This window comes from Sebastes fasciatus, chromosome 5 (genome assembly GCF_043250625.1).
Source record: "Sebastes fasciatus isolate fSebFas1 chromosome 5, fSebFas1.pri, whole genome shotgun sequence".
Lineage (NCBI taxonomy): Eukaryota > Metazoa > Chordata > Actinopteri > Perciformes > Sebastidae > Sebastes > Sebastes fasciatus.
In genome coordinates this window covers 24214483-24242312 of record NC_133799.1, presented here as the reverse complement: position 1 = coordinate 24242312, position 27830 = coordinate 24214483, and the positions used below count along the sequence as shown (strand labels likewise).

At 39.9% G+C, this 27830-nt stretch overlaps 3 protein-coding genes across 4 annotated transcripts; 1 reads left to right on the top strand and 2 right to left on the bottom strand.

Moving 5' to 3' along the window:
- Positions 1 to 62: 62 nt before the first annotated feature.
- On the bottom strand, positions 63 to 5827 carry LOC141768056 (flavin-containing monooxygenase 5-like). Of its 2 annotated transcripts, none has more exons than XM_074635960.1 (11): positions 5672 to 5827; positions 3460 to 3602; positions 3119 to 3303; positions 2863 to 3028; positions 2202 to 2344; positions 1901 to 2100; positions 1617 to 1752; positions 1312 to 1531; positions 1139 to 1211; positions 561 to 813; positions 63 to 431 (listed from the first exon to the last, which is right to left on the bottom strand). In XM_074635960.1, the coding sequence occupies exons 2-11, from the start codon at positions 3593 to 3595 to the stop codon at positions 282 to 284; spliced, it is 1662 nt and encodes a 553-aa protein (XP_074492061.1). In that variant the 5' UTR covers positions 3596 to 3602; positions 5672 to 5827; the 3' UTR covers positions 63 to 281. The 2 variants fall into 2 exon arrangements, with proteins under 2 accessions (XP_074492061.1, XP_074492062.1); XM_074635961.1 differs by having other exon boundaries at positions 3119 to 3307; positions 3464 to 3602.
- A 230-nt stretch (positions 5828 to 6057) lies between these two features.
- plpp6 (phospholipid phosphatase 6) lies at positions 6058 to 14315 on the bottom strand. The gene is made up of 2 exons (XM_074635967.1): positions 13817 to 14315; positions 6058 to 10312 (listed from the first exon to the last, which is right to left on the bottom strand). The coding sequence occupies exons 1-2, from the start codon at positions 14313 to 14315 to the stop codon at positions 9945 to 9947; spliced, it is 867 nt and encodes a 288-aa protein (XP_074492068.1). The 3' UTR covers positions 6058 to 9944.
- A 2435-nt stretch (positions 14316 to 16750) lies between these two features.
- prdx6 (peroxiredoxin 6) lies at positions 16751 to 24554 on the top strand. The gene is made up of 5 exons (XM_074635970.1): positions 16751 to 17036; positions 19310 to 19466; positions 20937 to 21080; positions 22639 to 22785; positions 24217 to 24554. Exons 1-5 carry the CDS (start codon positions 16945 to 16947, stop codon positions 24340 to 24342), a joined length of 666 nt encoding a protein of 221 aa, XP_074492071.1. The 5' UTR covers positions 16751 to 16944; the 3' UTR covers positions 24343 to 24554.
- The last annotated feature ends 3276 nt before the right edge of the window (positions 24555 to 27830 follow it).

Sequence of the window (27830 nt, the reverse complement as noted above, 5' to 3'; positions counted from 1 at the left end):
ACAGCAATCATTAGCAGCGAACAATTGTGTAGATACATGTAAACCAATGTTACATTTCCATATTTTGTTGATGTAAAATAGTTGCATATCAAGAGAAATGTTTAGGCATTTAAATAAACTAAATGTATAGATATCGTAATACCTCTAGCTTAGACAGTGACCCCTAAAATCATTCCCATAATCACAACAAGTTTACTGAACTAGATTTCTAAAGGGATCTAGAAACAGTACATATAGTATTAGGTTTGCATGTTGCACGTCGTCTGATCAATGCAGCGTGTTCAGACTGTCTGCGGACGGATTTTGGACAGCAGGTTGGGGATGGCGGTCGGGTTGTGCACGTGGACGCAGTAGACGGCAGCTCCTCCAGCCATGAGGGTCAGGCTCAGCTTAAACAGGCGGCCAGCGACGGAGGGCTCGTCTGTCACCATCTGGAAGAGAAGAGGGGGAAAAAGTTATGTTTAAGTTTGACCAAATTCTCAGAAAGTTAATAGTTCATCATACATTTATTTATTTAAATTCATACAAGGTTTATAGAATGCAGAAGAAACATTTCAGACCTTTCTGGTTTTTAGTGGCTGGAACATGCGCTCAAACTGGGTGAAGATTGCTCTGCGGGCTCCGTCCCATTTCCCTGGTCCCATCAAGCGGTACTGGTAGGAGGTGACAGGTCCCCAGAGAACCTTCTTAAACAACGGGTAGTCTGTGAAGAAGAGCCAGAGGAGACTTGGCCGCACCCCAATCTCTCCTGCTAACTCATCCATGTAGGTAACAAAGTCCACCTGCAGAGGTGTCAACTTTGACACTATGTAGCTGTGGAGAGGATACATCACGAATGAATGTAGGAATTCCACACTAAAATGAACGCAGGGACTCAATATAGTATAGTTCAATATGAATATAAAATACAGTAATCTTTGTCTGAACTCAGACTGGTGTTTAATATACATGAATAAAGTAATTTAGTTTGAAGAACTGCCATCTTTTTTTTAACGAGGCAAAAATAAAAAAATAGTAATGCAGCTTTTAAAATGGAAGTTTAAACATCTATTCACTCCATAGCAATATATAACAGAAGAGGGGACAATGTTGTTAGAAACAACAAATAATCAGGCAAAGGAATATTGGGGGGATTTACGTGTTTGCGATGTCCTTGGTGTCCCTATCGACAGCCTTTATCATGGCCTGGTTTGAGGGCAACTTTTTAAGTCCTGAGGAGCAAAAGACAGGAGACAGACGGCTGTAAATAGACTACCTGGAAAGTATCTAGACTAGTGGCAGGTGATAAACTGGACATGCATGCCGCCTCACCTTTGAAGACACGTGCGACCCAGCGGGCCTGCATTTCAGCCTGGGGCATGATGGCTCCAAGGGCATGGATGAAACCCACGACAGCCAGAGTGGTGTGCTCCAGGTTGGGAGGAAAGACGTGCTTGTACATACCCACGCGGTGCCCGGACTTGTAAATAGCACTGCTCGGCAAGAAAGGGAAATCATAGTTGTAACCTGTGGCGAACACGATCGTATCCACCTGTAACGAGGAAGAGATATACGTTAGAGGTAAGCTGTGAAATAAAAAGAAAAGAAAAGTATCGTTGGAAACAGAGTTCTCTAACGTTTTCCACAGTGCTGCCGTCCTCGAACATCACGGTGGAGCCACGGATCTCCTTCACGTTTGATTTGAGAATGACCGACCCGGACAGAATCTTTAAAGGCAGATCGTCGTTTATCACTGGGATCTGACTGAAGAGTCTGAGGAAGCAGATTCAACACATTTTTCTTCTTAATGCAAGTTGTAATGCTTAAATGTGATTTATTTTTGCCTGCGCACCTCAGAAACAATGTGAGAAAGTCTGACTTTATGCAGAGTAATAATTTATGCGGTCTTGACACTACCTACCTGTGGTTGGGTTTGAGGGCATACATGGTGTGGTCATACATGGCGTTGAGTTTCTTCTCGCCAAACCAGTTAAGGGAGTTGATGGGCAACAGCTGGAAGAGGATGTGGACAAAGCGCGTGTTGTACTTCATGTCCACTGGCAGGCCGTCGTCGGAAACCTGTCGGATGACCCAGGCACCACGACGAGTGCTCATATACACCTGCAGAACGAGAACAAGAGTCAGGCATCAACATGCATGGATTATCTCGAAGAAGAAGAAGAAGAAGGAAGACGTGGAGATATCAGAAAAGACTCCCCAACCTGCTCTGCCACTCTGCTGCTCTCCACAGCGATGTCGCCTCCCGAGTTACCGATGCCGATGACCACCACTCTCTTCCCGAACATGTCCTCAGGCCCCTTGTAGTCCCAGCTGTGGAAGTATTTTCCCTCAAATGACTCAATTCCTGAAAAACACAGCAGAATTATGACTTCATATTGTGTTACTTTACTTTGTCGCAGCCTGGTCTTGACACTTGACGATAACCATTAAATTAAAAGAAAAGAAATAATGAGACCATGTTAATAGTACACGTATGATAATAGCCTCTTAAATCATGCTTTTGAACAGTTATTGTTAAAGACTCTCTTATTTTACTCTCTTAAAAAATGCATAATAAACATAGTTAAAGCTGAATTTGACTGATAATTGTTTTTCTTTCAAATTTTCCATAGATTGCCATAATATCCTTATCGTGAATTCTTTCGGTCACGATAATTGTGTATAGTGAAAATTGGATATTGTGACAGCCCATTGTGGGAGCATTAATATCCCCGGAATAAATAAAGGTGAAAAAAAGTTGGAATCTTGTGCAACAGCAAGAAGTGAAAAACAACATGATCCTACAATGGCACCATTGTCTCGGCCTGTCTGGGCACACCCGGGCAAGATGTGTTTGTGTCCTGGAATATAACCTGTATTTACCTGGAAAGTCTTTGAGCGGCAGGTTGGGGTAGGTGTAGTGGCCAGCGCAGCAGATAACTGCATCAAAGACATGTCTCTCCTGCAGTCCATCTTTATTCTCTGTCAGCACTTCCCACTGGCCAGTGCGAGAAAAGTCCGGTCTTTGTTTGACACTCTTCACGGAGGTCTATATAAGAAAATACACACGATAGATTAGTTTCAAGATATTGTTTTAAACTGTGGCCCAAAATATTTAAAGAAGCATGTATCTTGTTACCTGGAAGCGAACGTGTTTCATCAGTTTAAAGTGTTCCGCATACAACCTGAAGTATTTCAGGATTTTAGAGTGGTGCATGTAGTTGGGGTAATCAGCAGGGATGGGGAAGTCACTGTAGCACATCATCTCCTTGGAGATGTTGATGGTGAGGGAGCGGTAGATGCTGGCTCTGTTTGGCTCCGACACTTCCTGCAGAGAAGAGGTTTCAGGTCACAGAGAACGTGGGAGAAGAAAAACGGTGGTAAGATTTGGCAGCAACTTAATTGTTTTCACCCAGTTTAAAAAGCTTGGGGCATAAACACAAAAATGGTTGGCAGCATTTGTTTTTCTGGAGTGGTGACTTGCCTTGAACTTCCACAGTCCTCCCAAGTCATCGCTGCTTTCAAAGCAGGTTGGCACCATGCCCTCATCCAGACAAGCCTTCACACTGGTCAGACCAGAGGGGCCTGCACCGATCACTGCTACTCTGTGCACCATGATGGAGCTGCACCAAGGAAAGGGGAAAAAATACATATTTTAACTCATCGCTGTCATCAGATTCAAGTCATCATCATCATCAATCATTTCATTCCCCCCCACTGTCTGAGACAGTTTGGTAATATGATGACGTGCATTCCACTGGTGATTATAAGATTAACAGGTTAGATCATGTATTGTTGATCTGAAACCTGAACCGTTATGTGTATCTCAAAATCTTGTGCCAAGAACTGAATGTGAAAAACACATTGATCCTGTATAGGATACGACTTTAATTATGTGTTTGCATGCTCACAGTGATAAAGCTCAGTTTCATTCCCAGCCAGGGCTGGACGGCCTTCTGGCATACCGGCCGTTTTCTGGTGGGCCGACACAACCGCCTTTTTCTTTCTGGTGTAACTGGCCCATAAAACAGGCAGATCAGCCAATTGTTTTTTTCTAAATTCTGTCTGTATCAGTCCTGCCTCCACATGCTCAATAGGCTTTGAATGTGTGTGTGAGTGCACTCAGCTGAGAGGTTGTGTCCCTGGCAGTGCTCGAAGTGGGCTGGTACTTAACGGTACACAGTACCGGCTCTTCCACATTTTACTCTTTGGTGTATCATGAGATTTTCTTGTGCACTCTGAGGCTCGAGATTCATAATTGCTATTTTGTGTTTAGGCATGACCAGAAAAACCATGTTGAGAGCATGTGAGGACAAGCTGGTGGTGGAGGAGGAGGGGTGGGAACAACGGTTCTGTAATTTATATTATACAATGTTCACGTCCTTTTTGTAGAATAATTAGTGAACTGTTTGGCATAACTAATTTTTTTCATTTGTGAACAAATATAATGAAACATTGTTTTGATTTCTAGAATATGATTTTACAAGGCAAACATTTCCAGAAGTATTAAATGTTCAGACGAAGGCTGTGATATATGTAAATGACATATTTAACTAGCTTAATGGTCCCAAATGATGAATTTTGAAAATTGCATGTTTGTTTTAAGTCAAAAGTCTAGGCCTAATGATTCTTAATTAAAAAAGGTTCTGATCAGTCAGGAAAAGGTGTGAATCTAAATATTTATAGCTATTTAGAGACTGTGTGGGCTAAAACACACAAGAAGACTAATTCTCCTTTACAATAATTCACTACATGTTCACAATCAGGCAGGCAAACCAAAAAATATGCAATAATTAAGATCAATGTATGTGAAGGAATAGAGGCACTAGAATGTGCCACGGGAACCAAATTTGGGCTTTAAGGTCAAATTGTTTTCACGGGGGTCAGGGACATGCCCAGACACCCCTATCTGGTTACTCCATATCCTCATGGAAAGTTCTGTTCATCACAGTGGAGTACACAATTTTGCAGCCACTTGTTAAAAGTATTAATCATGTTTCCTCTCTCTTAAACATCCCTTGATTTCCCCTTACTCATTACACAACTTTAATGTTTTTTTAAGGGAGTGGCACGGTTGGTATAGCCTACATAGGGGAGCACGAAGATGGGTGGTGTGTGTGGGCCGGTTTGGGCCAAAATGCCAGGGCCAATCTTTTGTTCCAGTCCAGCCCGGTTCCCAGCCCACTGAAAAGGCTCAGGTTTACAGTAGAACAAAAGAGGGGGATCAGATATCTAATCTGTCTTTGCACCAGTTCCCACTCCAATTTGCATTAGATTATAGAACTGCTTTGAAAATATTCCTGATTGTATAAACAGCCTGAAGCAATATTGCTGAATTTAATGACCCCTAATTTCAGATTATGCAATAAAACTTTCTCAGTCCTTAGAAGTAGAAAGAAAAGCACTGAAACTTTAAAATGACCTACTGGATGACATTGTCTGAGCCAAAGCTGTGCATACGACTGTGTGTTGTGATCATATCAGTGCAAAATAAGTAAAGAAAAAAATAATTTTGCACTTCGAAAACAACTTTTTTTGTTGGTTTTGCAGTTGAATCATATGCACATGAATAAGCCACATAACACAGCTCACTAAAATATTACTAACTTATTCAACAATGGCACTAAAAAATACTAAAATTCTTCAGTTAAAAATACACCACAACTACAAGTGCAGCAGCTCTCCTTCTTACCTTGATCCTTGCAGGTTGGTTTCTTGTGGAAGTCAAAGGATGATAACCTGAGCACATACTTTTATAGGTGGTGGGGCGGTGACTGAAGACGCAGTCTCTTCTCTTAGCTTTTTCTCTCAACCCTGCCCTAAAAAGGCAACAACCAAAGTTAAATCGTGTTTACTCAGATCCAGTGGGTTCGGTTTAGATTAAAGTTTGATTTGTGCCCTCTGAGGTTAAATCAAGTGTCGATGTGTAACTGAGTGACATGAGACAGTTTTCAGATTTGTTCCCTCCCAATTTACTTAAAAATCATTACAATCAAATCATTCAAGAACAACCCCTCGGGGAATATTGAGCAGCACGTTCAAATCCACCGAACATTAATCAACACAGTGTAAACCACGTGACCATACAGGCATATTTATATACATTAAGAATACACACACACACACACACACAATATCATTTATAGTATAGAGCAGGCAAAACTGAGTGCAGTGAAATATATTGCAGCTGGCTGCATGTTGGACAATGTGCAACAACAGATGTGATATTTGCTGTCAATCTTTGAGAGCTGAATAAATAAACTAGTAAACAGGTGACGTGGAATGTGTTAAATTTATAATAATTCTGCAAACATTTTTTTTTTAAGTTTGTGCATCACTGCAATATCAACATGTAAAACAACAAAAAAATATCAATAATAATAAAATCATAAAAATCATTTGGTCACAGAGTTCACTGTCCAGCATATTTAGATTTAAACAAATGGGTATTACAATAAAAAAAGGAATGGAAGCTACCACACTCGCCGGTCATCTTATCGCTCACACTGGGAAGATCATTGGTGAATTATTGCAGAGAGAGGGCACAGCGTGTAATAGGGCAACGAAAGTTTAGAACGGGGCACGTGCATACCCGGGATCAGATCCAGCTGTTGTGCAACTTATTAAATGATCTGCTTACTCCTGACTGAGCGGTCGTGTCCTCACACGGCTGCCAAAGTCAGCAGAGAGGAGAGGTGTGTGCATTTAGTGAATGAATGGATCAGGTGCAATAATACATGCACAACACTACCTTTGCTTTTCTTTAAATCTCTTTAGTCCCAGTAATTTTGGAAAAAAATTTGAGCAATTCTGCTCAATGGCTTCATTTTATGACACTTATCCGACAATAAAGACCAGATTTAGGAAGTGTATTTAGGATAATCTTCTGATTTCATGTTGCAAATAAGCAGAAATATTGCTTAAATGACACATCACCTGCCAAAAAAAAAACCTAAAATTTGCTCTTCAGATCTGGTACAGTTGTGTGACAGCCAACACTTGTAAGGGCACAAATCAGTTAAGCACAACTTCCCACATGCTGTGCCCCCAAATGACTCACACGGGTCAACAGCCTCCGTGGCAGCGCCAACGTCACTCGACGTCAAACACTCATCTTTCGTTACAACATCTTGATCGCTGGCGTCATTTAAAGTTTAACATTAATGTCTTTCAATCTGCAGACACATGCGTCAGACTTCATCATCGAACATTAACTGTGGGCACATCTGCAACATTTGGCTGTTAATCCCTTTTACAGATTATTGCCTTTGTGAATCTTTCACTGAGAATTTGTGGGAAATTTAAAACAGTATGAAAAAACCCCAAGACAAAGGATTAAAGTCACAAGAATCTACCCACCGTGCCATGATGTGATATCACGTTAGTAAGAGTTAGTGGATGAGAAACTATGGCAAGAATTTCCTTTACGTTCACATACATTTTCATGAGATATGACAGTATGTCACGACATGCTGCCACGGCGCTGGTGGGAAATGACGTGCGTAGTTACACATTCTGGTAAATTTTTTTTTTTTAAATTGTCTAGCTTAATGAATAAATGTAGTCTACCCTCGTCTGTGAGACTGGAATTATTACAGTGCTTGCAAAGATGGTTGGAGAAAAAAAAAAAAGTACATTGCTAATGATTTAAGTAGTCACAGTGAAGAATTCTAGCAAGCTCTCATTTCAGGTGAAAAAATCATCACCTGAATGGATCCATTATTTCAAACTGCCCCTTAGCCACTCAACTAATGTTTTTAATCTGACCGTAAGAGCCAATAAAAAAGAAATAATACAAGTTTTTAAATCGGGTGCATTCTGTGATTCATAATTGTTAATCTAAATAACTAATACATTTCAAGTGTCTGTACTTCCCAGTCTGCTTGGACAGAGATTTAATAGCATCCTCAGTCAGAGCCAGTGATCAAGTCTGAACTTGAATTGCCTACATTTACGATATTTACACACGCCAAAGATCTCATTGAGAACAAATTTGCTGATGTAATGTCAATAAGGGATTCGTTTTGTAATCTGAAAAGTAGGGAAGCCCTGAGGGCAAGTGAAAAAAAAGTTTATGACTTAAGAACAGGTGAAATATAAATGTTTTGCCAGGATAATCTTTCTGATTTTTTTTTTTTTCCATCTGTAAAATGGGTGGGAAAAAAAGTTTTGGCAGGTGACATTTTTGTTGTTGTTGTAATACTCATTTTGGCCACAAGAGGCTGAAGTGCACCACTTCCTCCTGTTCTAAATAGGAATTAAAGTTGTCTTTCAGGTGAGTTTTAATTTCTCCATGCACTCTAAACACAAGGTATATATATATTGTGTGTTAGCGAGTTATTTCTTTTGACTAGAAATGTATTTTAATCAGTGCTCATCTGCAGTTAGAGAAAACGCGAATGCTTTAGTCCCATTTAGATCATGGGGCAGAGGTGCACTTCAACCTCTTGTGGCCGAAATGATTATTACAACTAGGGCTGTCAAAGTTAACGCAATAATAAGGCCTTAACGCAAATTTGTTTTAACGTTTTCACCTGTCTCACAGATTTTTTAAAAGGATTTTAGAAATATTATGGTAAAACCTTTTTCCACCTGTTCTCAAGTCATAACCACAGAAGAGAAAACAATTTAATCAGACTTCAATCAATAGAATTTTGCCTCTCAGGGCTTCTGTAGAAAAGACCTGTCCATGTATTACACATTTACAGTCATATTTTTTTTCTCTCAGTAAAACAGCAAATCTACGATCCTTTCCTCATCACGCCAAACTGTGATTATTTTTCTTCAGTTCAGCAGGTTGCTTAGTGAACGGACAGTTCATTACTTTACAATGAAGATGTAAAGATCTAGTATACCACCCTACTACTTAAGACTCAAGTCCATTCATTAAGTAGCTTTTCCTTCCTCAGTGGATTGTACAATATGTCTTCAGCCTCATTACACCATTTAAAACGGTCAGTGCCTAGAGAAGAGGGATCCCACGCACTTCTTTTTCTTCTAACTTTGAATAATGTGTCTTGGAAAATTAGGACATTTCTGTCCAAAAACCCTAAAACAAATCAGGTAAATGTTGTTAAAACGTGAAACATTTTAATAGCTAGTTTGATAAAAACTGTAATTTGGTGTTTAAGTACTAAAGCACATATACATGTCTGATAGTTAGTCTTATTTCTTTGACACTATCACTGTTTTATTGACATAGTAAATTCTAGTAAAGTAAATGGGTGAGATTAAGGTTTATGGGGGTTTGGGTTTGTCTACTTGAAACAATATAATGTCTAATCCTATCAGATGTAGTCATGTAAAGAGGACATTCAAGTTTGCTCTGTGACAGAGGCTGGGGCTTACAGGCTTACAGGTCTGCAGGTGAACAGGAGAGTAAACTGTAAACTCGTTTGTGGGGAGATCATATATCGAAATCAGCTCTTAGAAACTGTCCTAAAGACAGAGGGCAGGTGAGGACAAGGTGGGCAAGGCCCTCCCATTAACCATGGCCTTATAGGGCAATAACAGGAGGGGCCTTACAACTGTGAGCTCACTGTCTGTGCAACAGATAGGTTTATAAATTGTAGTTTGTGAACAGCGGGTAAAGTGCAGTTGCTGCTGGAGACTTTGAACCTTTAAACGAGAAATTTCATCAGGGTTTGTTCGTAGAACAGCTTTGGATCTATTCCCACTGATTTATCATTTACTTTTATATTACAGTGTTTTTACTACTTACTGCTGTTTGCTTCGGCATTAATTGAAAAACAGATGATGAAAAACAAACCGCAACCAACAAATCCTTCTTATTGTGCCTGTAAGTGTCAGATAACAGCAGAACAAAGCAGTGCTTGTTAGAGCTTTCTTCCCTAGCCAAAAGACCATTTGTCTTATATTTCAGTTTAAAAGAAAAAAAAGGTGCACAGGTGCTCCGACAATCAAAATTTAAACCACCGTGTCTCCTCCTCCTTCGATCCTTATTATTAAGCTAACTGTCCCAGCAGCCCTTGCAGGGTTTGAGGCGAGAGCCACAGCATCTCTACCAGGTTGTACTGGCAGTAGCCCATCCAAAAGCCAAACATCACGTCAGTCACGTTGTGCCTGCCCAGCAGCACGCGGCTCAGCCCCACCAGGCCGGCCCACAGCAGGACCAGGACCCTCAGCGGGGCTGCCAGCACGAGGTGAGCCAGCAGGAACCGCCCACACATGGCGGCGCGGGTGGCGTGGCCTGAAGGGAAGGAGTAGCGGTCCACGGAAAAGGTGGCGAACATGTCCATGCGGTTATGTGATGGCCGACGGCGACGCACCACTGCCTTAACAATGCCGACCAGGACCAGGTCCAACAGCAGGCCTGGAGGGGATGAAGGAGGGACATAGATGTGATATGAAGAAACAGCAATGTGGTCACATTAACACTTGAGTTACATATCAAGAGATATAAAGAGAGTAGGTCTGTCCTCAACTAACACTCGAGATAAAGTGCATCAGAAAGGCAACATAAACGGTGATGAGAGTTGGGAGATGGTTTGGCAGATGATGGAGAAAGACTTGACTCTACGTGCCTCATAATATAGGACATACCGTATCCTTATTCCACATCAGAAGAAAAACATTCATTCACCCGCACACAGTCAAAAGTTCACATCAGGCAACATCAGCATTTTGTTGGCTTGTGTTAAGTACTGGGCAAAACAACCTCTGAAAACAAGGAGAGAGACGCACAAATCCTCTTCCTGTAACAATAGACACGAGTCTCCCCTTTACAGAAATGCCCACTTTATGATAATCACATGCAGTTTGTGGGCAAGTCATAGTCAAGTCAGCACACTGACACACTGACAGCTGTTGCTGCAAATTTGTAATGCTAAATGCAGTACCTGTGAGCGTTTCAGGACAATGTTTGTCATTGTTTTGTGTTGTTATACAGATATATACATACATTTGCATGAAGCAAGCATATTTGCCCAAGCTCATGTTGATAAGAGTATTAAGTAATATATTAATAATATATTAAACTTATATAGCGCTTTTTAAGGATCTCAAAGATACTTGACAGATCTCCCTTTAAGGTATATTTTGATTTTTGATTAATCGCGAGTAAATATTTGAATCGATCGACAGCCCTAGTAAACTTGTACAGTACTAAGCACTAGAAAATATAAAAAGGTCAGATAACAGTGACAAAATATTCATAAAAATGTTGCTAGAACCCAAGGTGGCATCTTCAAATTGATTGTTTTGTCCAAACAACAATCTAACACCCAAATACACTGAATTAAGAATGAGATAAAACGGAGAAAAGCAGCAAATCCTCACATTTGAGGAGCTGAATCCGTCAACTGTTCAGTGTTTTTTGCTAAATATATAACTTAACAGATGAATCGACTATCAGAATTGTTGTCAACGCCTAATTGATTAATCAACTCGCAGTTTCAGTACTAGCTCATACTGTTACAGATTCACATTTTAGCAGTCAACACGCCTCTAACAAACCTCAGACAGGTGCTGAAAGGAAAGTTGGTCACAACTTCTCTGTCCAGAGGAATATGCAGATACAGAGGCAGACTTGCCTCTGCCTGCCACCTGTCACTATAATTACCCCATACCATAAGAAAAGCATTCAAACACCTGCACAAAGGACAAGTTCACATCAGGCAAAACCGAAGCCAACTGTAAGCTGACTGACACATATGGATAATACTATAGGAGACAAGTTATAACTAGAAATGAGGAGGGGACACTGCAAGCAGAGGTGAATTAAGGCCAGAATGAACAACAGATGCCATCTACATGTGAGAACATGTCAGCACTAGATTTTTACTAGGGCTGTCCTCGACCAAAGATATTCTTAGTTGACTAACACTCAAACAATTTTGCTGACTAAGCGATTAGTTGATTAATCGACAGATCTGTGAAACTGAGTTTCTCCACAAAGAATCACACAAAAGCACCACTTTAAATCTTGTGTTTACCAGAGTTGTGCTCATAAGTTTCTTGGAAATAAGTCATTCAGCATGAAAAAAAAGCATAAAAACGAGTAAAGAAATCTTAGTCATCTTACTCTACATTTTGATGGAAGTTGCAAAGTTTAAGCATGTACGGCTGATTTGTGATGAATTTTTAAAGTTTTTAACTTTAGGCATTTTCTTTATTGCCACCATCAGGAATATTGGCCCACAAAGCCAGTTGAGGAATGGATCTATGTGCAAAGTTTGCTTTATTTTCATGCATGGGAAGGCAGATTTCCGAAGAAAAAGAAGAAGAAAAAAAAGAAGAAGAAGCAACTCCTCTTCAGCCCACCATGCTTTACTCAGAGACCAGTCTAATGAAGACAAGACGGCAGTAAACATTTGGTGAGAATAAAGCATGGCGTGCTGTAGAAGAGTTGCATGAAGTGTTTTCATTCTGATGGACCTGCACTGCAGCTCACACTTGTCTACACCTTATTTATCTCAAAATCTTGATAGTGCCCTCATCCCATCATCACCTTCACATATATATATATATCCCTCCTGTAGTTTCACAAAGTGTCAGTCAAGACAGACTCTGGGTTATTTTGGAGCAGCTGCAAACAAGAGGTGGATTAAGGCCAGAATGAACAACAGGTTGTCATGTGACAACCTGCCAGCACTGATGGAGGAAAGGTAAAAATGGGTCAGTATAAATAGTGATGGGAGGTGGGATCACCTGTGAGTTCTGATTAAGAGATGCAGACGGGAGGGAGGATGGAAGAAAGAGGAGCTGGGGGAGAGTGACACAAATACTGCACCTCAGCCAAGCTCACCAACAAACCTGTCTGTATCATGGATGTATCTGCATTTGGTATAAGTACAGATTTCTGTGGTCATTCCCTCCTGCAGGGAGACACATAGTGACAACACAAATAGCAGAGTGTTTTTTTGACTGGACCTATGTGCAAAGTTTGCTTTATTTTCATGCAAGGGAAGGCAAATCTGCCTTCCCATGCATGCATACATGCATGTATTATTATTATTATTATTAATAATAATAATAATAATAATAATAATAATAATAATAAGAAGAAGAACCTGTCTTGCAACTCCTTTTCAGCCCACCATATTTTACTCAGGGTGATCTTGATCGTGCCCTTATCCCATCATCATCAACTTCGTATATATACACATATCCCTCCTGTGGTGTCACAAAGTGCCAGTCAGACAGACCCATGGTTATTTTGGAGCCGGCTACAGCTGCAAACAAGAGGTGGATTAAGGCCAGAATGAACAACACAGATGTCATGTGACAACCTCCAGCCCTGATGGAGGAAAGGTACAAAAATGGGAAGTGGGAACACCTGTGAGTTCTGATTAAGAGATGCAGATGGGAGGGAGGGAGGAGGAGATACTGCACCTCAGCCAAGCTCACCAACAAACCTCTGCACCATGGATGTATCTGCATCGGTATAAGTAAAGATGCATGTGTTAATTCATGACAACACAAATAGCAGTGTTTTTTTGACTGGACCTATGTGCAAAGTTTGCTTTATTTTCATGCATGCATTAAGAAGAAGAAGAAGAAGAACCTGTCTTGCAACTCCTTTTCAGCCCACCATGTTTTACTCAGCGTGATCTTGATAGTACCCTTATCCCATCATCACCTTCATATATACATAACCCTCCTGATGGAGTAAAGGTAAAAAATGGGAGGTGGGATCACCTGTGAGTTCTGATTAAAAATGCAGATGGGGGGGAGGGAGGAGGAGCTGGGGGAAAGAGTGACACAAATACTGCACCTCAGCCAAGCTGCATCATGGATGCATCTGCATTGGTATAAGTAAAGATGCATGTGCTAATTCATCACAACACAAATAGCAGAGTGTTTTTTGTTTTTTTACCCATGAGCAGGTTGAGCATGACTTCTTGTCCTGTTGCACTGTCACTCTTGTACAGACAGTAGGCGGACCCAGCCAGCCAGGGGATGCCATGTCCAGAGATCTCTATGAGTTTCATTAGAGGACGCACACTGCCCCAGGAGGAGTCCTCACAGGCGCACACTCCCAGCCGCTTGGACATCCACAGGTCGATGGCGAGGAGCGAGCTGAGCGCTACCCGGATAAAGGAAGGGTTGAGCCGGATCCCGTCCTCCTCTGGCGGCCCCTGACCACCGCTCCCAGAGCCCGTGGAGGAGCTGGAGCCGCGGCGCCGAGTGGGGCTCTCCGAGGCTCTGAGTCGGGCGGTGGTCGGGTCGGAGCCCTGCCGCTGGAGGAGCAGCGCCGGAGGAGAGGACCTGTTCAGCGGCTTCGTTAACGACATGAACTCGTAGCGGCCGTTGGTGCTGCCGAGCACCGGGCTGCCACCGCTGCGACCCGGGTTTTTAGCTTTGGGAGAAGGCATTTCACTGTTTAATTCACCGGTGGAGGCAGGTTGTGATGTAGTTTGACCCGCAGTGGTGATTTATCTGCAGTGCTGTGCCGGGTTGTCGCTGCTTTAGTTCATCTGTTGGACGTTTTCACAATTCATATCACGTCCTGGAACACTGAGTTGAACTCGCCATCTTTGTTGTACTAACCGCAAAGCTCCCTGGGAAATTGAGTTTTTCTTCTAGGAATGTGCACATAACTGGTTTCTATTGATTCTTCTGTTGCTATAACCTAAAATGTCTCTCTTGATAGTAAAGGTTGCTGACCCCTGCTGTAACCTCACACCCTAAAATAGAAATTAAAATTAAATGAACCCTCCTGTTGTCTTCCCGTCGACCATGCAACTTTTGTTGTCAAAATTGACCCGGTCTGGTTTGACTGTTTTTAAAGCATACATTATCAATTATCACCCAATTCTGTATAACACCTTTTTGGCCAACTTCATTCCAACTCATAACCACAAGTTTTATGCTTTTTTGGGGAATTCATGGTCAATAAACCTAATTTATATGAAATTAAACCTAATTTTTTTTTAAGGAAAAAATGCAGAAATTATGAAATATTTGGATTATACTCAAAAATGGAGGAATAATGTTGATGTATTATCACAGAACGGTATATGTCAAAGTTTAGTCAGAATATTACAAATATTATAATATTAAAAAAAAAATTTAATGACGGTGTGACACATTGCACCACCGGGTCAAAATTGACCCGGGAACACCACATGTGCTATAATTTTGGATAAAATACCCCAAATTCAACGAAAGTAGTGGTCATTATTTATTTGCAAAGACCATATAAGGGAACCATCCATGTAATTTTGGGGCAATTAGGTGAAAGACATCCATATTTATGATATAATGAAGTTTGAAAATGGGTCAAATTTGACCCGAAGACAACAGGAGGGTTAATTAAAATTTAATTAAATGCAATAAAAGAGTTGGAGACGTGTTTTTCTGGTTTCTGGTTTAAAGGTCCCATATTAAATACTCATTTTCAGGTTAATACTTGTATTTTTTGTTTCTAGATGTTTATACTCAAGAGATCAAGATCAAGATTCACTTTATTGTCATTTCACTGAGTATTTGCATACACAGAAGGAAACTAAATATTGTTTCTCCCAGCTCCCGTCAGTGCATTAAAAAGGATAGAATAAATAAGTTTTAAAACTAGCATACCTAAAAATAACAATAAAAGAATAAAATAAGTAAATGTTTCAGACACAATTTCATACAATTTGCAGTCATACACCCAATTTGCAGTCGTTTAGCAGCAGAGAAAAGTGCATTTATGTCCGTAGTAAAGTGCTGTTTGCATAATTGTTGGTTTTGGTCTTTTCATTGGATTTGTTGCTAATACGATTTTTTTTTTGCCAGGTTTATCCTTTAAGTGTCGAAAGTCCTCTCATCATTGGAAAGAAATTTCCCTACACATTAAAATTGATGTTTGGATAGAATTTAGATTTTTTTTTCTTCAATTTTCTTTTATATCCTCAACAAATGAAATAAATATAACATATTATAACTTAACTGTTGGACTCAAATTGTTCATAAATGTTTTTATACATTTTAATAATGTCTTGCTCCCTATTGGGCAAACATCACATTCACAAAGTCAGATTTCTTCAATTTCTATCAAGTACATCCCTGTTTTATGTTCAAACTCTAGGCTGTCTATAATTCTATCTATTATTTGTAAAAAAAACAAAAAAAGATTTCAAGACATTGATTGTTTTATGAGACATTGTGGATGAGACTATTTTACTACTACTTTTGAAAATTGATAAGGTATTTTTTGTAATGTGTTTGTAATTTTTTTAATTAATTTAAAGTTTGTGTGGGTCTGCAGTAAATACACAAAAGAGGTCGATGCATGTCAGAAAACAGCATTGCACATGCATCTAAACATCATAATTATCAAAGTCAGATAATATTTAAACAAACACTACTTTTTTAACCTTTTTTTATTCACAAGAAGGCAAAATTATTACAATAACAAAGTAATAATTCTCAAAACTGAGCAGATATCACAATAGACATAAAATATTTACACAGACAATAAGATAAAAAAATAATTAATTGATGAATAAATTAAATTAAAAAAAGCATGACATAAATAAAACTAAGTTTTAAAAATGGATTAAGCGCTTGTTAGTTATAGGGTCAGATAATTTTCAAGTAATATTAAGAGATCTTTGACATATTTTGATTTCACTAATTTCAGTAACTTAATATAGAGTATTATATATATTTATATTTATACATATATATATTTATACATACATATATATATGTATACTGTATTTATATATATATATATACACAGTTGTTTTATATCTATGGGTACAGTAATGGACTAGTTCCAGAAGGTGGCAGCAGCAATGAAATACAACGCATGCCAGCTGCCGTAAAACTCCAACGAAGAAGAAGGAGAACACTCTGCTCTGATTGGTTGATGATCTCTACGTAACAGAGGTTAGCCCCGCCCCTATCCGGGTCCATTCATGAGGTGCTGATAAACTAAATCTACAGACCAGCAGGTCGGTTCCTCCTCGTCCTTTTCTCTCGTGTGTTTGAGCTGCAGAGAAGAGAAGAGCCAACATGCCGGGACTTCTGCTGGGAGACGTGTTCCCCAACTTCGAGGCCGACACCACCATCGGCAGGATCAAGTTCCACGACTTCCTGGGAAGCTCGTAAGTCCACAAGTACATCACATGTGTTTTATTCTGAGTTTTTAAACCATGTTTGTACAAATGCAACATTACATTGAGCCATGAGGAGCTGGTTGTGTGCAGGGCCTGGTGTCACACTGAGAAGCTTTGAATGCTGATCTGAGTAATGAGGATTAAATCTGAATTCAAAAGGATATTATAGAGATCATAGATCACTTGATCCCACTGTGTGTGACTGCCATGCGACACCTCCTGACTGACACAGATGGAGTTACATAAGCATGACTGTGTTGCATTAGAAAATGATAATATAGATATGTTTTTGCATGACTCAGAGCAACATAGAGCTGCAATAGCTGCAGACTACAAAGAGAGCAATGTGGCAATAAAGCTTATGTGCATTTTACTCATTTTCTCTGGCCAACTCATTAATGAGCTGTAAGCACATTCAGAACAAGGCCTGTATTGTGTAACTTGGAACTGGGCCTCAGTGCTCACATCCCCTTTGGTATCCAGCAGAGAGGAAGGATTACTACTGCATGTATTGAAACCAAACACACACATGCAGCCTGGGTTTCCCATTAATAGGTTTACTTGTTACAATTTCTAAAAAAAACAACTTTCAGAATAATCAAATTCTACTTGTTTGCATCTTCTATTCTCAAAGGTAATATTTCATGATTTATTTCCTTATCCTGAAGCGGGGCTACACAGTGGAGGAGCAGGTATCCTGTTGCAACTGGCATTCATTTCCAAACAGGCATAACCTGCTGGAACTACACTCTTATCATTATAAAGTAACCACCCAGTCACGTAATAACTTCCTTGTTTCCTTAGTGGGAATAGATGAGATGACAGTGGTTTGCAGTGCTGATGAATGCTCTCTTCAGATCCACAGTTCATTAAGTGTATATTAAATAATCAATTAATTAATAATAAAAAAATGTATGTAATTTAATCTCTAATTGTATTAACATGCTTAATTGATGTTTTTAATTGAATACAATTAAAACATTTTTTAATTAAATTTCATTTCTTATTTAATGTTTTTAAATCACATTAAATTTAATTTAATGTAATTGAATATTTATTTTTACTTTAATATAATTTAATGTTTAATTAGATATTTTTATTTCTAATTTTCACTTATTTTTTATTTATGTTGGACTGTGAGAGGCCACCATCTGTTGAAAATGTGTCCTAGTTTTGTTTTTGTTTTTAAAAAAAAAAAAAAAAATGTGTCCTAGTTTTAAGGTCCATTGTACATTAACAATGCTTGGTTGAGTTTGTGTCTGCCAAGTTACAATTGAAGCAGTCCCAGCAGAGCAAAAGAACAAACTTTTTACAGTATCACTTATCACTCTAATCAGTTGTCTTTGAGCCAATCTGTGGATTTATAGGTCACGGTTTAACTGCAAAAAAATCAAATGATGTCAATGGTGAAATCAACACCAGCTTCTGAGCACATTCCTCTTAGAAACTGTGTCAGTATTTAGGCAGAGTTTGTTCTGCTTCAACAGATTGAGACTGTCCCACTCTAATCAAGGCTTCCGGTCATCCCATAATCAGGTGATCACAACACCCTTAAGGAGCAGTTGCCTCTACCCCGTGTGATAGTATATTACAACACAGTGAAGAGGAAATGTCATACATCATGTGAGGCATAAAAATCATGTGATTCAATGGTGAATTTCACATTTCAAGTGTTTCTGCAGAAAAACTGGCGTCCATTTTCAGTACACAGCTGGATTTTCAGCTCGAGTCTGCCAGATTCACTGACACCTGTTGCTTCAATCTGCATCTGGAATTTCCTCCACTGAGACTTCATGTTCTCGGTCTTTCTCTTTTTTTGTTATAGCCATGTCTTCCTCTTCTGTTGTCCGAACTCCCACTGGATGTGCTCTTATTACTATCAGCCATTCTGTACTCTGTGTTCCTTCCTAACGGAAAACATCAAGACATACATGCACAACCACAACAGACACAAATACAGAACATAAAAACAGAATAAATGTGTACGTTATGTAATTTGCATTACCTTAAATTCTGTGCAGGTTTGACCGTTGGTCTACTTCTTTTAGTGTGGCTACTTGAACTTGTGCCTAAATGACTTAACATGGCTGCTCCATAAACTTGGCTTTATGCAAGGTCTGTGTTAAACAGGAGTTCACGGGTGTTTGCTGATCTTATTTGCTATTTTCCCTAATAGAGTTTTTTCACATTGAGGTTTCTGAGACAGAAAATGATGCATAGAGCAAAGACTTAATTGTTTTTATGCCTGTTTTCCTCTGTAGATGGGGTATCCTGTTCTCCCACCCGAGGGACTTCACTCCGGTCTGCACCACTGAGCTCGCCTGCGCCGCCAAGATCAGTGATCAGTTCAAGAAACGAGGCGTGAAGATGATCGCCTTGTCCATTGACAGTGTCGAGGATCACCGCAACTGGAGCAAGGTTGGGGATGCACACACATATACGCCGTATATCTCTACCGTTTAATTGTGATATACAATATATAATGTATAACATTGACATTTTAAAGCTTGCATGTGGCTCACTTTTTAGAAACATTGACAGTAGTGTCATGAGTCACTGCTTGCTGTCTATCATCTGACTTCAAAATCTTCCAATTTTCACCAAAATCAAACTCAGCCAGTGTCTCTTTCTTTAAAGTCCGGGTACCGTATTCACTTAAGTTCCTAGGGATAAAAGTAGCTCCTAACTGGCAGTTAGGAGAAACTTGTAAAATAAAGGGTATGTCAGTCCTAACTTTAGGACTCAAACATTTTCCTTCTAAGAGTAATTAACAAAGCATTTTCTGGAGGTGATGTACGGCAGGTACTGAACTTTTAAAATTAAATTAAATAAAATCAAATAATCCAGCAACACAGAGATGACAGTTTTCAGAACTCTCCACTACATGGACATGGGGAAAATGTGGTTTGCAGTGCTGATAAACTTGAAATCTCAGCTGTCTGTGAGAATTATTCCTCAAACCAAAAATGCTCTCTTCCAATCCACATTTGTTTAACAGTTCATTAAGTGTACATTAAATTATCAGCAATCTGTCAATTTTAATTTAATTTTTAGTATAATTGCATTTCTAATTTAATTAACTTTTAATGTAGATTTTTTTTTAAATTGAATTACATTTTATTTAATGTTTTTAAATAGAATTAAATTTAATGTAATTTACATTAGATTAAAATGACATTTTAATCTAATTTAATGTTGAATTATATTTTTAATTTCTAATATTAATTAATTAATTTAACTTAATTTATATTTTAATTTTTTTTAAATTTAATTATTTAATGTATTTTGATCACATTTAATATAATTGATTCAAATTATTTTGTTTTTAAATTGAATTAATTTCATTTTTTTTTTTTTTTTCAATCTGATTTATTTTAACTTAATTTCTTTAAATTAATTACAATTATAATTTAATTTCTAACTTGATTTAATTTGCTCTTGCTTGCCTCTAACTCTGAATAACATTGTAATTGTGTCCCTGTGGTTTGGTGGAAACTGTACTCGTGGGTTAATCTTTACCCTCAACACAGACACGTTGATGCCTCCTCAGACAGGCCAGTGATTGGTCCAAGAGGAAATCAATGTTTACTGGTCAAGTGGCAAGTTAGATTACCTGTATGGTTTTGATTTTACAACGGTAACACGTCCCTGCCTTCCTGTTAAAGTAGAAAACTATGTGCTTTTTGAACGCTCTGAGGCAACAGTGTTGGCCCTGCAATCACCGTGTCTGAGCACTTATAGAGTTAAAGATTAACGGTCTCTGGTCACTCATCAAACCGGTGCTGGAATGATTAGAGATGGCTGTCTGGATGGTGAGAATTATTAACTTGGGATGATGATGTATACACATTTAACAAAGGCTGAATGTGTCCCCTCCCTCTTTTACAGGATGTAATGGCATTCAACAGTGCGGCTGACGACTCTCTGCCGTTCCCCATCATCGCCGATGACAAGAGAAAGCTGTCCGTCGAGCTAGGCATGCTGGACCCCGATGAGCTAGACAAGGATGGGATGCCCCTCACCGCCCGCTGTGTAAGAAACCTGTCCTCCGTCCTGTCCTCAGTGCTGGACATATTTTGTATTTCATCACTACAAAAACAAAGGCCCAGACCACATTATGATCCAAAATTCTTTTGCAGAACAAAACTGTCCTGCCCCGACTTCTTTGCCTGTGAAAGAAGGTCTTTATTCTTAAATTTTGTTGCAGCTGACTACCACATCGGTTATCTGGGAGACAATCGCATGAGAGCAGGCTCACATGTTACTCAAGCAGTACACAGTGTTTGCATCTAAACAAATATTATCTCTTTGAGCTGAAGGTTAGCTGAATGTTACTGAAATCATCATGTGGCACACAGCAGTCTAAATGTCTCTCACATGACCTGTTTCGGTACATGGAAATGGATTGAATTACATATTTTATAGGGGGAAAAAGTCTTCATATAGGAAGTGAAAGCTTATGTTTATGGGGAAATGTCTCGTGGATGTATTTAGATAGATAGATGGATGTACTTTATTGATCCCAAATTGGGAAATTATTGTATTACAGCAGCAGGTTATCCAGACAATGCACAGGAACAATAAATAAAATGTACATATCAACACTAGAGATAAATATCTTTTTTAAACGGCTTTGTTGAATACTCGATCCTGATTGGTCCATCACTGCGTTCTACGGTCTGTTATTTCTTTATAGCAGACCGTTGCTATGTGAAACAGACCGTTGCTATGGCCGCAGTTCTGATGTCGGACTCTGACGGACCGTTTTTGTGTCAAATTATTGATTTCTTAAGTAAGTAGCCGTGTAATAAGCGGGATAATGTACAGCTAGTGGGTCATTATTGTGAAATAAACCCCTACAGGGTGATGAGAGATCCTTCCGCTTCGTGTCGGGGTTTGTTTCACGACAATGACCGGCTCGCTGTACATTATCCCTTACATAGACTACACAATATAAAGAATATATTAGAATACCTTATAAATATACCAGACTACTACAGCCAACATAAGAAAATATAAACATAGAATAACATACTATATACATTAGCTAAGTGTGCAAGTTACAATTTTTCTTTTTAAACAAAAGTTAAATGAGGTAGGAAACCAGTGTGCAAACTCACACGTGCAAGGTTATTGCAGAAGCGAAACAGAAGTGATTGTGGTTGAGACAGAAACTATAAAGCTGATGGTTCTCTTTTAGACAGAGGTGAGGTGTTGTAGAGGGTTATTGCTTAGGGCAGGAAAGATTTCTTGTATTGGTCCTTGTGACAGCGAAGCTGAATCAGTCTGTTAGAGAAAGCGCTTCGCTGTCTGTCCAGTAGGTGGAGGAGAGGGTGGTCAGGATTATCCATGAAGGATAACAGTTTGTTCAGTGTCCTCCTCTCCACCACAACTTCAAAAGTGTCTGGTTTGCAGCCGATTACAGAGTCAGCCCTCTTTATCAGTTTATTACATCTGTTGGTGTCACCGGCTCCAATGCTGCTCCCCCAGCAGACTACAGCTGATAGAAGACAGAATGTATCACCATATTAAAAAGAAGAAGCCTATTCTGTGTGTTATGTTGACCCTGTGCCATCTTAACCCACTTTAGGTCTTTGTGATCGGCCCAGACAAGAAGATGAAGCTGTCCATCCTCTACCCCGCCACCACAGGGAGGAACTTTGACGAGTTGCTCAGAGTTATCGACTCTCTGCAGCTCACCGCTCAGAAGAAGGTCGCCACACCTGTCGACTGGAAGGTAAACAGTTAAACTGTGTGTTTTTTGACGTGGAGCAGTGAACGCTGCTAAGCTAAGCTAACTGTCTTCTTGCTCCAGCTTCATATTTAGCGTAGAGATATGAGAGAGGCATCAAATAAGCATATTTCCCTAAATGTCAAAATATTCCTTTAAGTTCCTGAGGTTACTTCTGCCTTTCTGTTCCTCCCGTCTCCCTTTCAAACAGTTTCGCACTGTTGGTATAGACCTCACAGTCGTCCAAACTTTCAACAGTTCCAGCTTTCTGCTTTTCTCTAAAGAACTCAGCAACGCTCTGAAAAACTGTTTTAAAACAGTCTTACAGACTTCTTACAGACACTTAAAGGGTAACTTGGGTATTTTTCAGTCTGGAACCTATTTTCCCTAAGTGATTAATGGGGACAACATTTTTTTTGAATAGAGGAGAGTGGTGCCGGTCTGAGACCTAAAACCTGTAAATGAGTTGGCATTTTAGCACTTCTGGTTCCCTCGTGTGGAAGTCAATGGGTTTTTAGTTAGATGTTTAAAATAAGGTCTGTAGTTAACACAAGCTTAAGAGATTTTAAAGTTTTGTTCTACGTTATAAAATACATCAATAAATACCCCACTCGTGAATTTTGAAGCCTTTACGTGTCTTCAAAAAGGCGGTTGCTAACAAGTGGCTAAATGAGAGTACTAAACGTCAGCACGCCGACTCGTCCGCCTTTATCTTAGTGGTGGTGACGTGAAGTCATGCGACCGTGGTGTGGTTCATTTATAGCCTAACGTTAGCTTCTTCTGCCGATTGCATTCCCCGCTTCAAAAATCATAAAAGTGATGTTCATTTGTGGAGATTATCTCGCTGAACTAATTTGCTTTTTGTCGAGGGAACCAGGGCGATTCTAACTTCCTGGTTGGTCTACAAAAATACGTCACCCTTGCAGCCGTCTATGTACATCCACCAAAGTGCTTGTTTTTTTGCCACGGACAGGTTCAGATTGTTGTTATAAGCAGTAGGCGTTTTGAGGGGGGATGCTATCGCTCTTGTCAACAAAATGACCAAAATGCATCCCCCTTTTTTTAACCTGCCACCCCCCCCCTCCATCTCCTAGTAGCAGCGAGAGTGCAGGAGCAGAATATGTGAGTCTGCCTGACTCAGTGATCCTTTATCTGACTGAGGTTTGTGCAAGTTAGTAGCCTCCATCGGGCGCAGCTGCACCGCTTTCCAACGACTCAGCTGCCGGAGCAGATTGCAGTCGATGCTTGTAACTATGTGACCTAATTTTTGGTGGGAACATTGAAGAAAATGACCAAAAGCCACATGACACACAGGAGCCATTTGAGTCCGCTGCATATGTAATTATCATCACAGAAAAGGCTTCCTGTAATGACTGTAATCAAAACTAGACTCTGCTCCTAAAACACACTTCCTTGTTGTTGCCGTGTCTCTTTCAGCCTGGTGAGAAAGTCATGGTCATTCCTTCGCTCTCTGATGCTGAAGCTGCCGAGCTCTTCCCCAACGGTGTGACCACGAAAGAGCTGCCTTCTGGGAAGAAGTACTTGCGCTACACCCAGCCCTGAAGAGACGCTCAACACTACATCCTTCTCTAGTTTACTGCTCTTTGAGAAAATGGAAATCATTGGGTGATAATTCACATGTAGAACTATCCAAAAGCAGAGATGCACTTATCTGGTTTAGTGACTAATATCATGCAATGAAAGAATGAACCAGAAGTATTTATAGTGTCATATTCCAGTGCCTTGTTTCCTTCAATAAACAAACTTTTCACACATGTCCTCTGAATCTTTGAATCTTTTCACTCTGTTAACAGTTTGGTAACAGCTTCCTCTGCTACGACTCACTGTACCACTAGATGTCCCTCTACAACCTAAACTAGAAATATAATTTTGCTGCAGTACCATTTTATATCATTAGGTGACAGTATATACACAATGATTGACCCTCTGATGGTATCCCCTGACAGCAATTAGGGTGAAAGCACCAAACCATTGCAGAGATGGGGAGTGGTGCCACATGTAGTGAAACGACTAGTTTATTTACATTTCCATGAATTACAAAAGAGGATTGAACCACATCAAGTTGATCTACTTTCAACGATGTTTCTCAAAGTACAAAGTGCGCTTTACAAACCTCCCCCCCCCTTTTACTCTGCATTTTTAATCATTTTGCCAACTCAGCATTACAGGCTAATGCCCTAGCTGTCTAAATGTCTTAATGCACAATGGATTAGTCTTTTAAATTGATTGTTCTGTTTGTTCTATGCTTCATGTCGAGGCTTTTTAAATGCCATTCTCCAGATGAAGTTCAGCAGCTGCATAGCCAAAGATGTGGTAGTGGAAAGTAACTATAAGTACATTTACTTAAGTACAAATTTAAGGTACTTGTTCTTTGATTATATCCATTTTATGGTGCTTTATACTTCTACGCCACTAAAATTTTAGAGGGAAATATTGTACTTTCTGCTCCAATACAGTGATATGACGGCTGTAGTTCCTTTTTACTTTACAGATTAAGACTCTGCATTTACATTTCCCCTCTAAAAATCTCATATGGGTTAATTTAAATGAGGTTCAGGAACAAGACCACGCTTCTCTCCCTCGCTAATTCAATCACCGTGTCTCGTTAGTTCCACCACCTGCGCCTCACTAACTCAATCACCTGTGCAGACTTATATGGGTGTGTCTAACCCTCCTCTCTCCCGTGTGTTTCAGTTCTCTAGGCCGCCATGTTTCTACAGTAGCCCAGAACAAACATACCAAACACAGGCCCTAATAGGACCGTTTGTGTTTTCTCGTTGCCCACCATAGTTCTCCTACACACTTGGCACATGGGAGAAGTTTCAGTTGGTTGCAAGCTGCGACCTCACCGCTAGATGCCGCCAGATACTGCACCTTTTATTAAAGGACCTGCATACTTGTTCTACCACTGAAAATTAGTTACTGAAGTTCTTTTATTAGCGTGCTTGAATAACACATTAGGATTAATTACACAAACAGCACAGGTTATAACATCAGGTTATATATAAGAGATTTCATAATGTCGAGCATGCATTTTTGAGAATAATAAATGTATGTTTATTTAATTTCAACTCAGCAGAATCATGGCTATATAAAACCCGTATACTGACCTGTATTGCTCTGCAGGAACTGGACTTGTTTGCACTGGCACTTCAATCACTTTTTGCCTGTTGGGCTACTTGGTATGCTGGGGAGGTGAACTGTCCATATCACATCATTTCACATTCATGTGTTTCCTTTTTGTGTCCGTTTGCTTGTTTTTCTTTGCACTCCTTGAACTAAGCTATGCACTGCATTGAAAATAATTAAATATCTTGTAACTATAAAGCTTCTCATCACATCTCAGTGTTGCAGACGCAGATGAAGGACTGAACCGACAGTAAACACATCTCAGCAGGTCAGCCTCAACTGTAGATGACACTGAAGCCAGGACCGAGGTGTAGGTTTCCTCTGTGAGTTATTCAACCCTCACGACTGCATGGCTGAGGATCGTATTAATTACTTCAAGTAGTTTGAAGGTGAACACTGATCTCTCTCACACACACATGGCCTCGCATTCACACTGAGGAATGCTGAGGTCAAAGAGAAAGATGGGATTCCCTTTGAGTGAGGAGGGAGGCAGAGAGTGAGCAGAGCCAGATACAATATCGTCGGGCCCTCCTTCTTTTCACTCCTGTCATCCACACAATGTGAACTGGAATGTTATTCTTCTTTTTTTTTCTTTTTAATCAGATGCTCACTTAACAGAATCGCCCCATAAGGGTTAAAGAAACAGTGCCTTATTGTGTTTTTATATATATTGTTCCTTCTGCAGAGCTTCTGTGTAGAGACGGAAACATTCTTCTGGACAAAAACGCTGCATGCTGGCGTCTCAAATGTGAGATGAAAGTACAATCACCGTGTTCATCAGGTAACCCTTGCCCTCCTCCTCCTCTCCTTGCCTTCTCTGGTGGCTGTTTTGTCCTCAGGAGTCGTCCAAAATAACACCCACACAGACGCACCGTACTGATCAAATGCATTTCTCAAATTCCAGACTACAATAGCCAGTGCCAGAGCATGAGAAGCGCTTTGGGTGTCAGACGCTGGCTTTATTGCCCAGTACAAACCCCCCCTCCCCTCTCCTCCCTCCCGTCATCTGCCACCCCTCACTTCTTGGCGATCGAACCAACTCACCCCACCTCGCCTCGGCAACATTACATGTAATACAACACCAGCCTGAGCAGGTCTCACAGAGCAAAACACAACACACCAGCTGCTGGTCTCTCTCTCTTTCTACCGTTCTCTATAACACACACACGCACGCACGCACGCACGCACGCATGCACGCACACACCATACTACTGATCAAAGACATAAGCAGCGCTCTGAAAGGAGTGGCCTCCCACCAAACTCGCCTTATCTCAGAGAAGAAGATGTTTTCCTCTCAGAAGCACCAGTCTCCAATTTTCCTGAGATAACCAGGAGAGGATCCGTACCAGCAAAACAAACTCGAAGCCAGTAGCTCCATTAATCTTACTGTGATGATTCAGAGGCTAGTTTGACTTTTTCGGGAATTCGCTGCAGAGAGTTAGATGAAGATTGACATCACTCAAATGTTTGTACGCTAACTATGAAGCTAAAGCCATGGATGGATTATTGACCAGGCCTACCGGGGACAGGCCCAAGGGGTCAGGGGGCCTAACTTAAAAAATGGCACTGAAAAAAAAAAAAAAACACAAAACGACAAAGAGATGCTAAATGACCACAAACATACACAAAATGTCTACAATGAGACATAAAACAATCACAAAGAAACTTAAAACGTCTAAAAAGAGAAGCAAAATGACGAAGAGATGCAAAATGACCTCAAAGAGACGCGAAATTACTAAAAATAGATACAAAACGACTACAAGGAGATGCAAAATGACCTCAAAGAGATGCAAAATGACCTCAAAGAGATGCAAAATGACTAAACATAGATGCAAAATGACTATAAATAGATGCAAAATGACAAAAAAATAGATGCAAAACAACTACAAGGAGATGCAAAA

Bases quoted from the DNA above. Each gene is read 5' to 3' on its own strand.
- LOC141768056 (XM_074635960.1), bottom strand. From the start codon at position 3,595: ATGGTGCACAGAGTAGCAGTGATCGGTGCAGGCCCCTCTGGTCTGACC. The intron at 3,029-3,118 runs GTAACAAGATAC...TTTCTTATATAG, and splicing joins TGAAACACGTTCGCTTCCAG to ACCTCCGTGAAGAGTGTCAA. The intron at 1,212-1,311 runs GTGAGGCGGCAT...TTTGCTCCTCAG, and splicing joins GGTCGCACGTGTCTTCAAAG to GACTTAAAAAGTTGCCCTCA.
- plpp6 (XM_074635967.1), bottom strand. From the start codon at position 14,315: ATGCCTTCTCCCAAAGCTAAAAACCCGGGTCGCAGCGGTGGCAGCCCG. The intron at 10,313-13,816 runs GTAAAAAAACAA...CATCCCCTCCAG, and splicing joins CATGCTCAACCTGCTCATGG to GCCTGCTGTTGGACCTGGTC.
- prdx6 (XM_074635970.1), top strand. From the start codon at position 16,945: ATGCCGGGACTTCTGCTGGGAGACGTGTTCCCCAACTTCGAGGCCGAC. The intron at 19,467-20,936 runs GTTGGGGATGCA...CCTCTTTTACAG, and splicing joins ATCACCGCAACTGGAGCAAG to GATGTAATGGCATTCAACAG. The intron at 21,081-22,638 runs GTAAGAAACCTG...AACCCACTTTAG, and splicing joins TGCCCCTCACCGCCCGCTGT to GTCTTTGTGATCGGCCCAGA.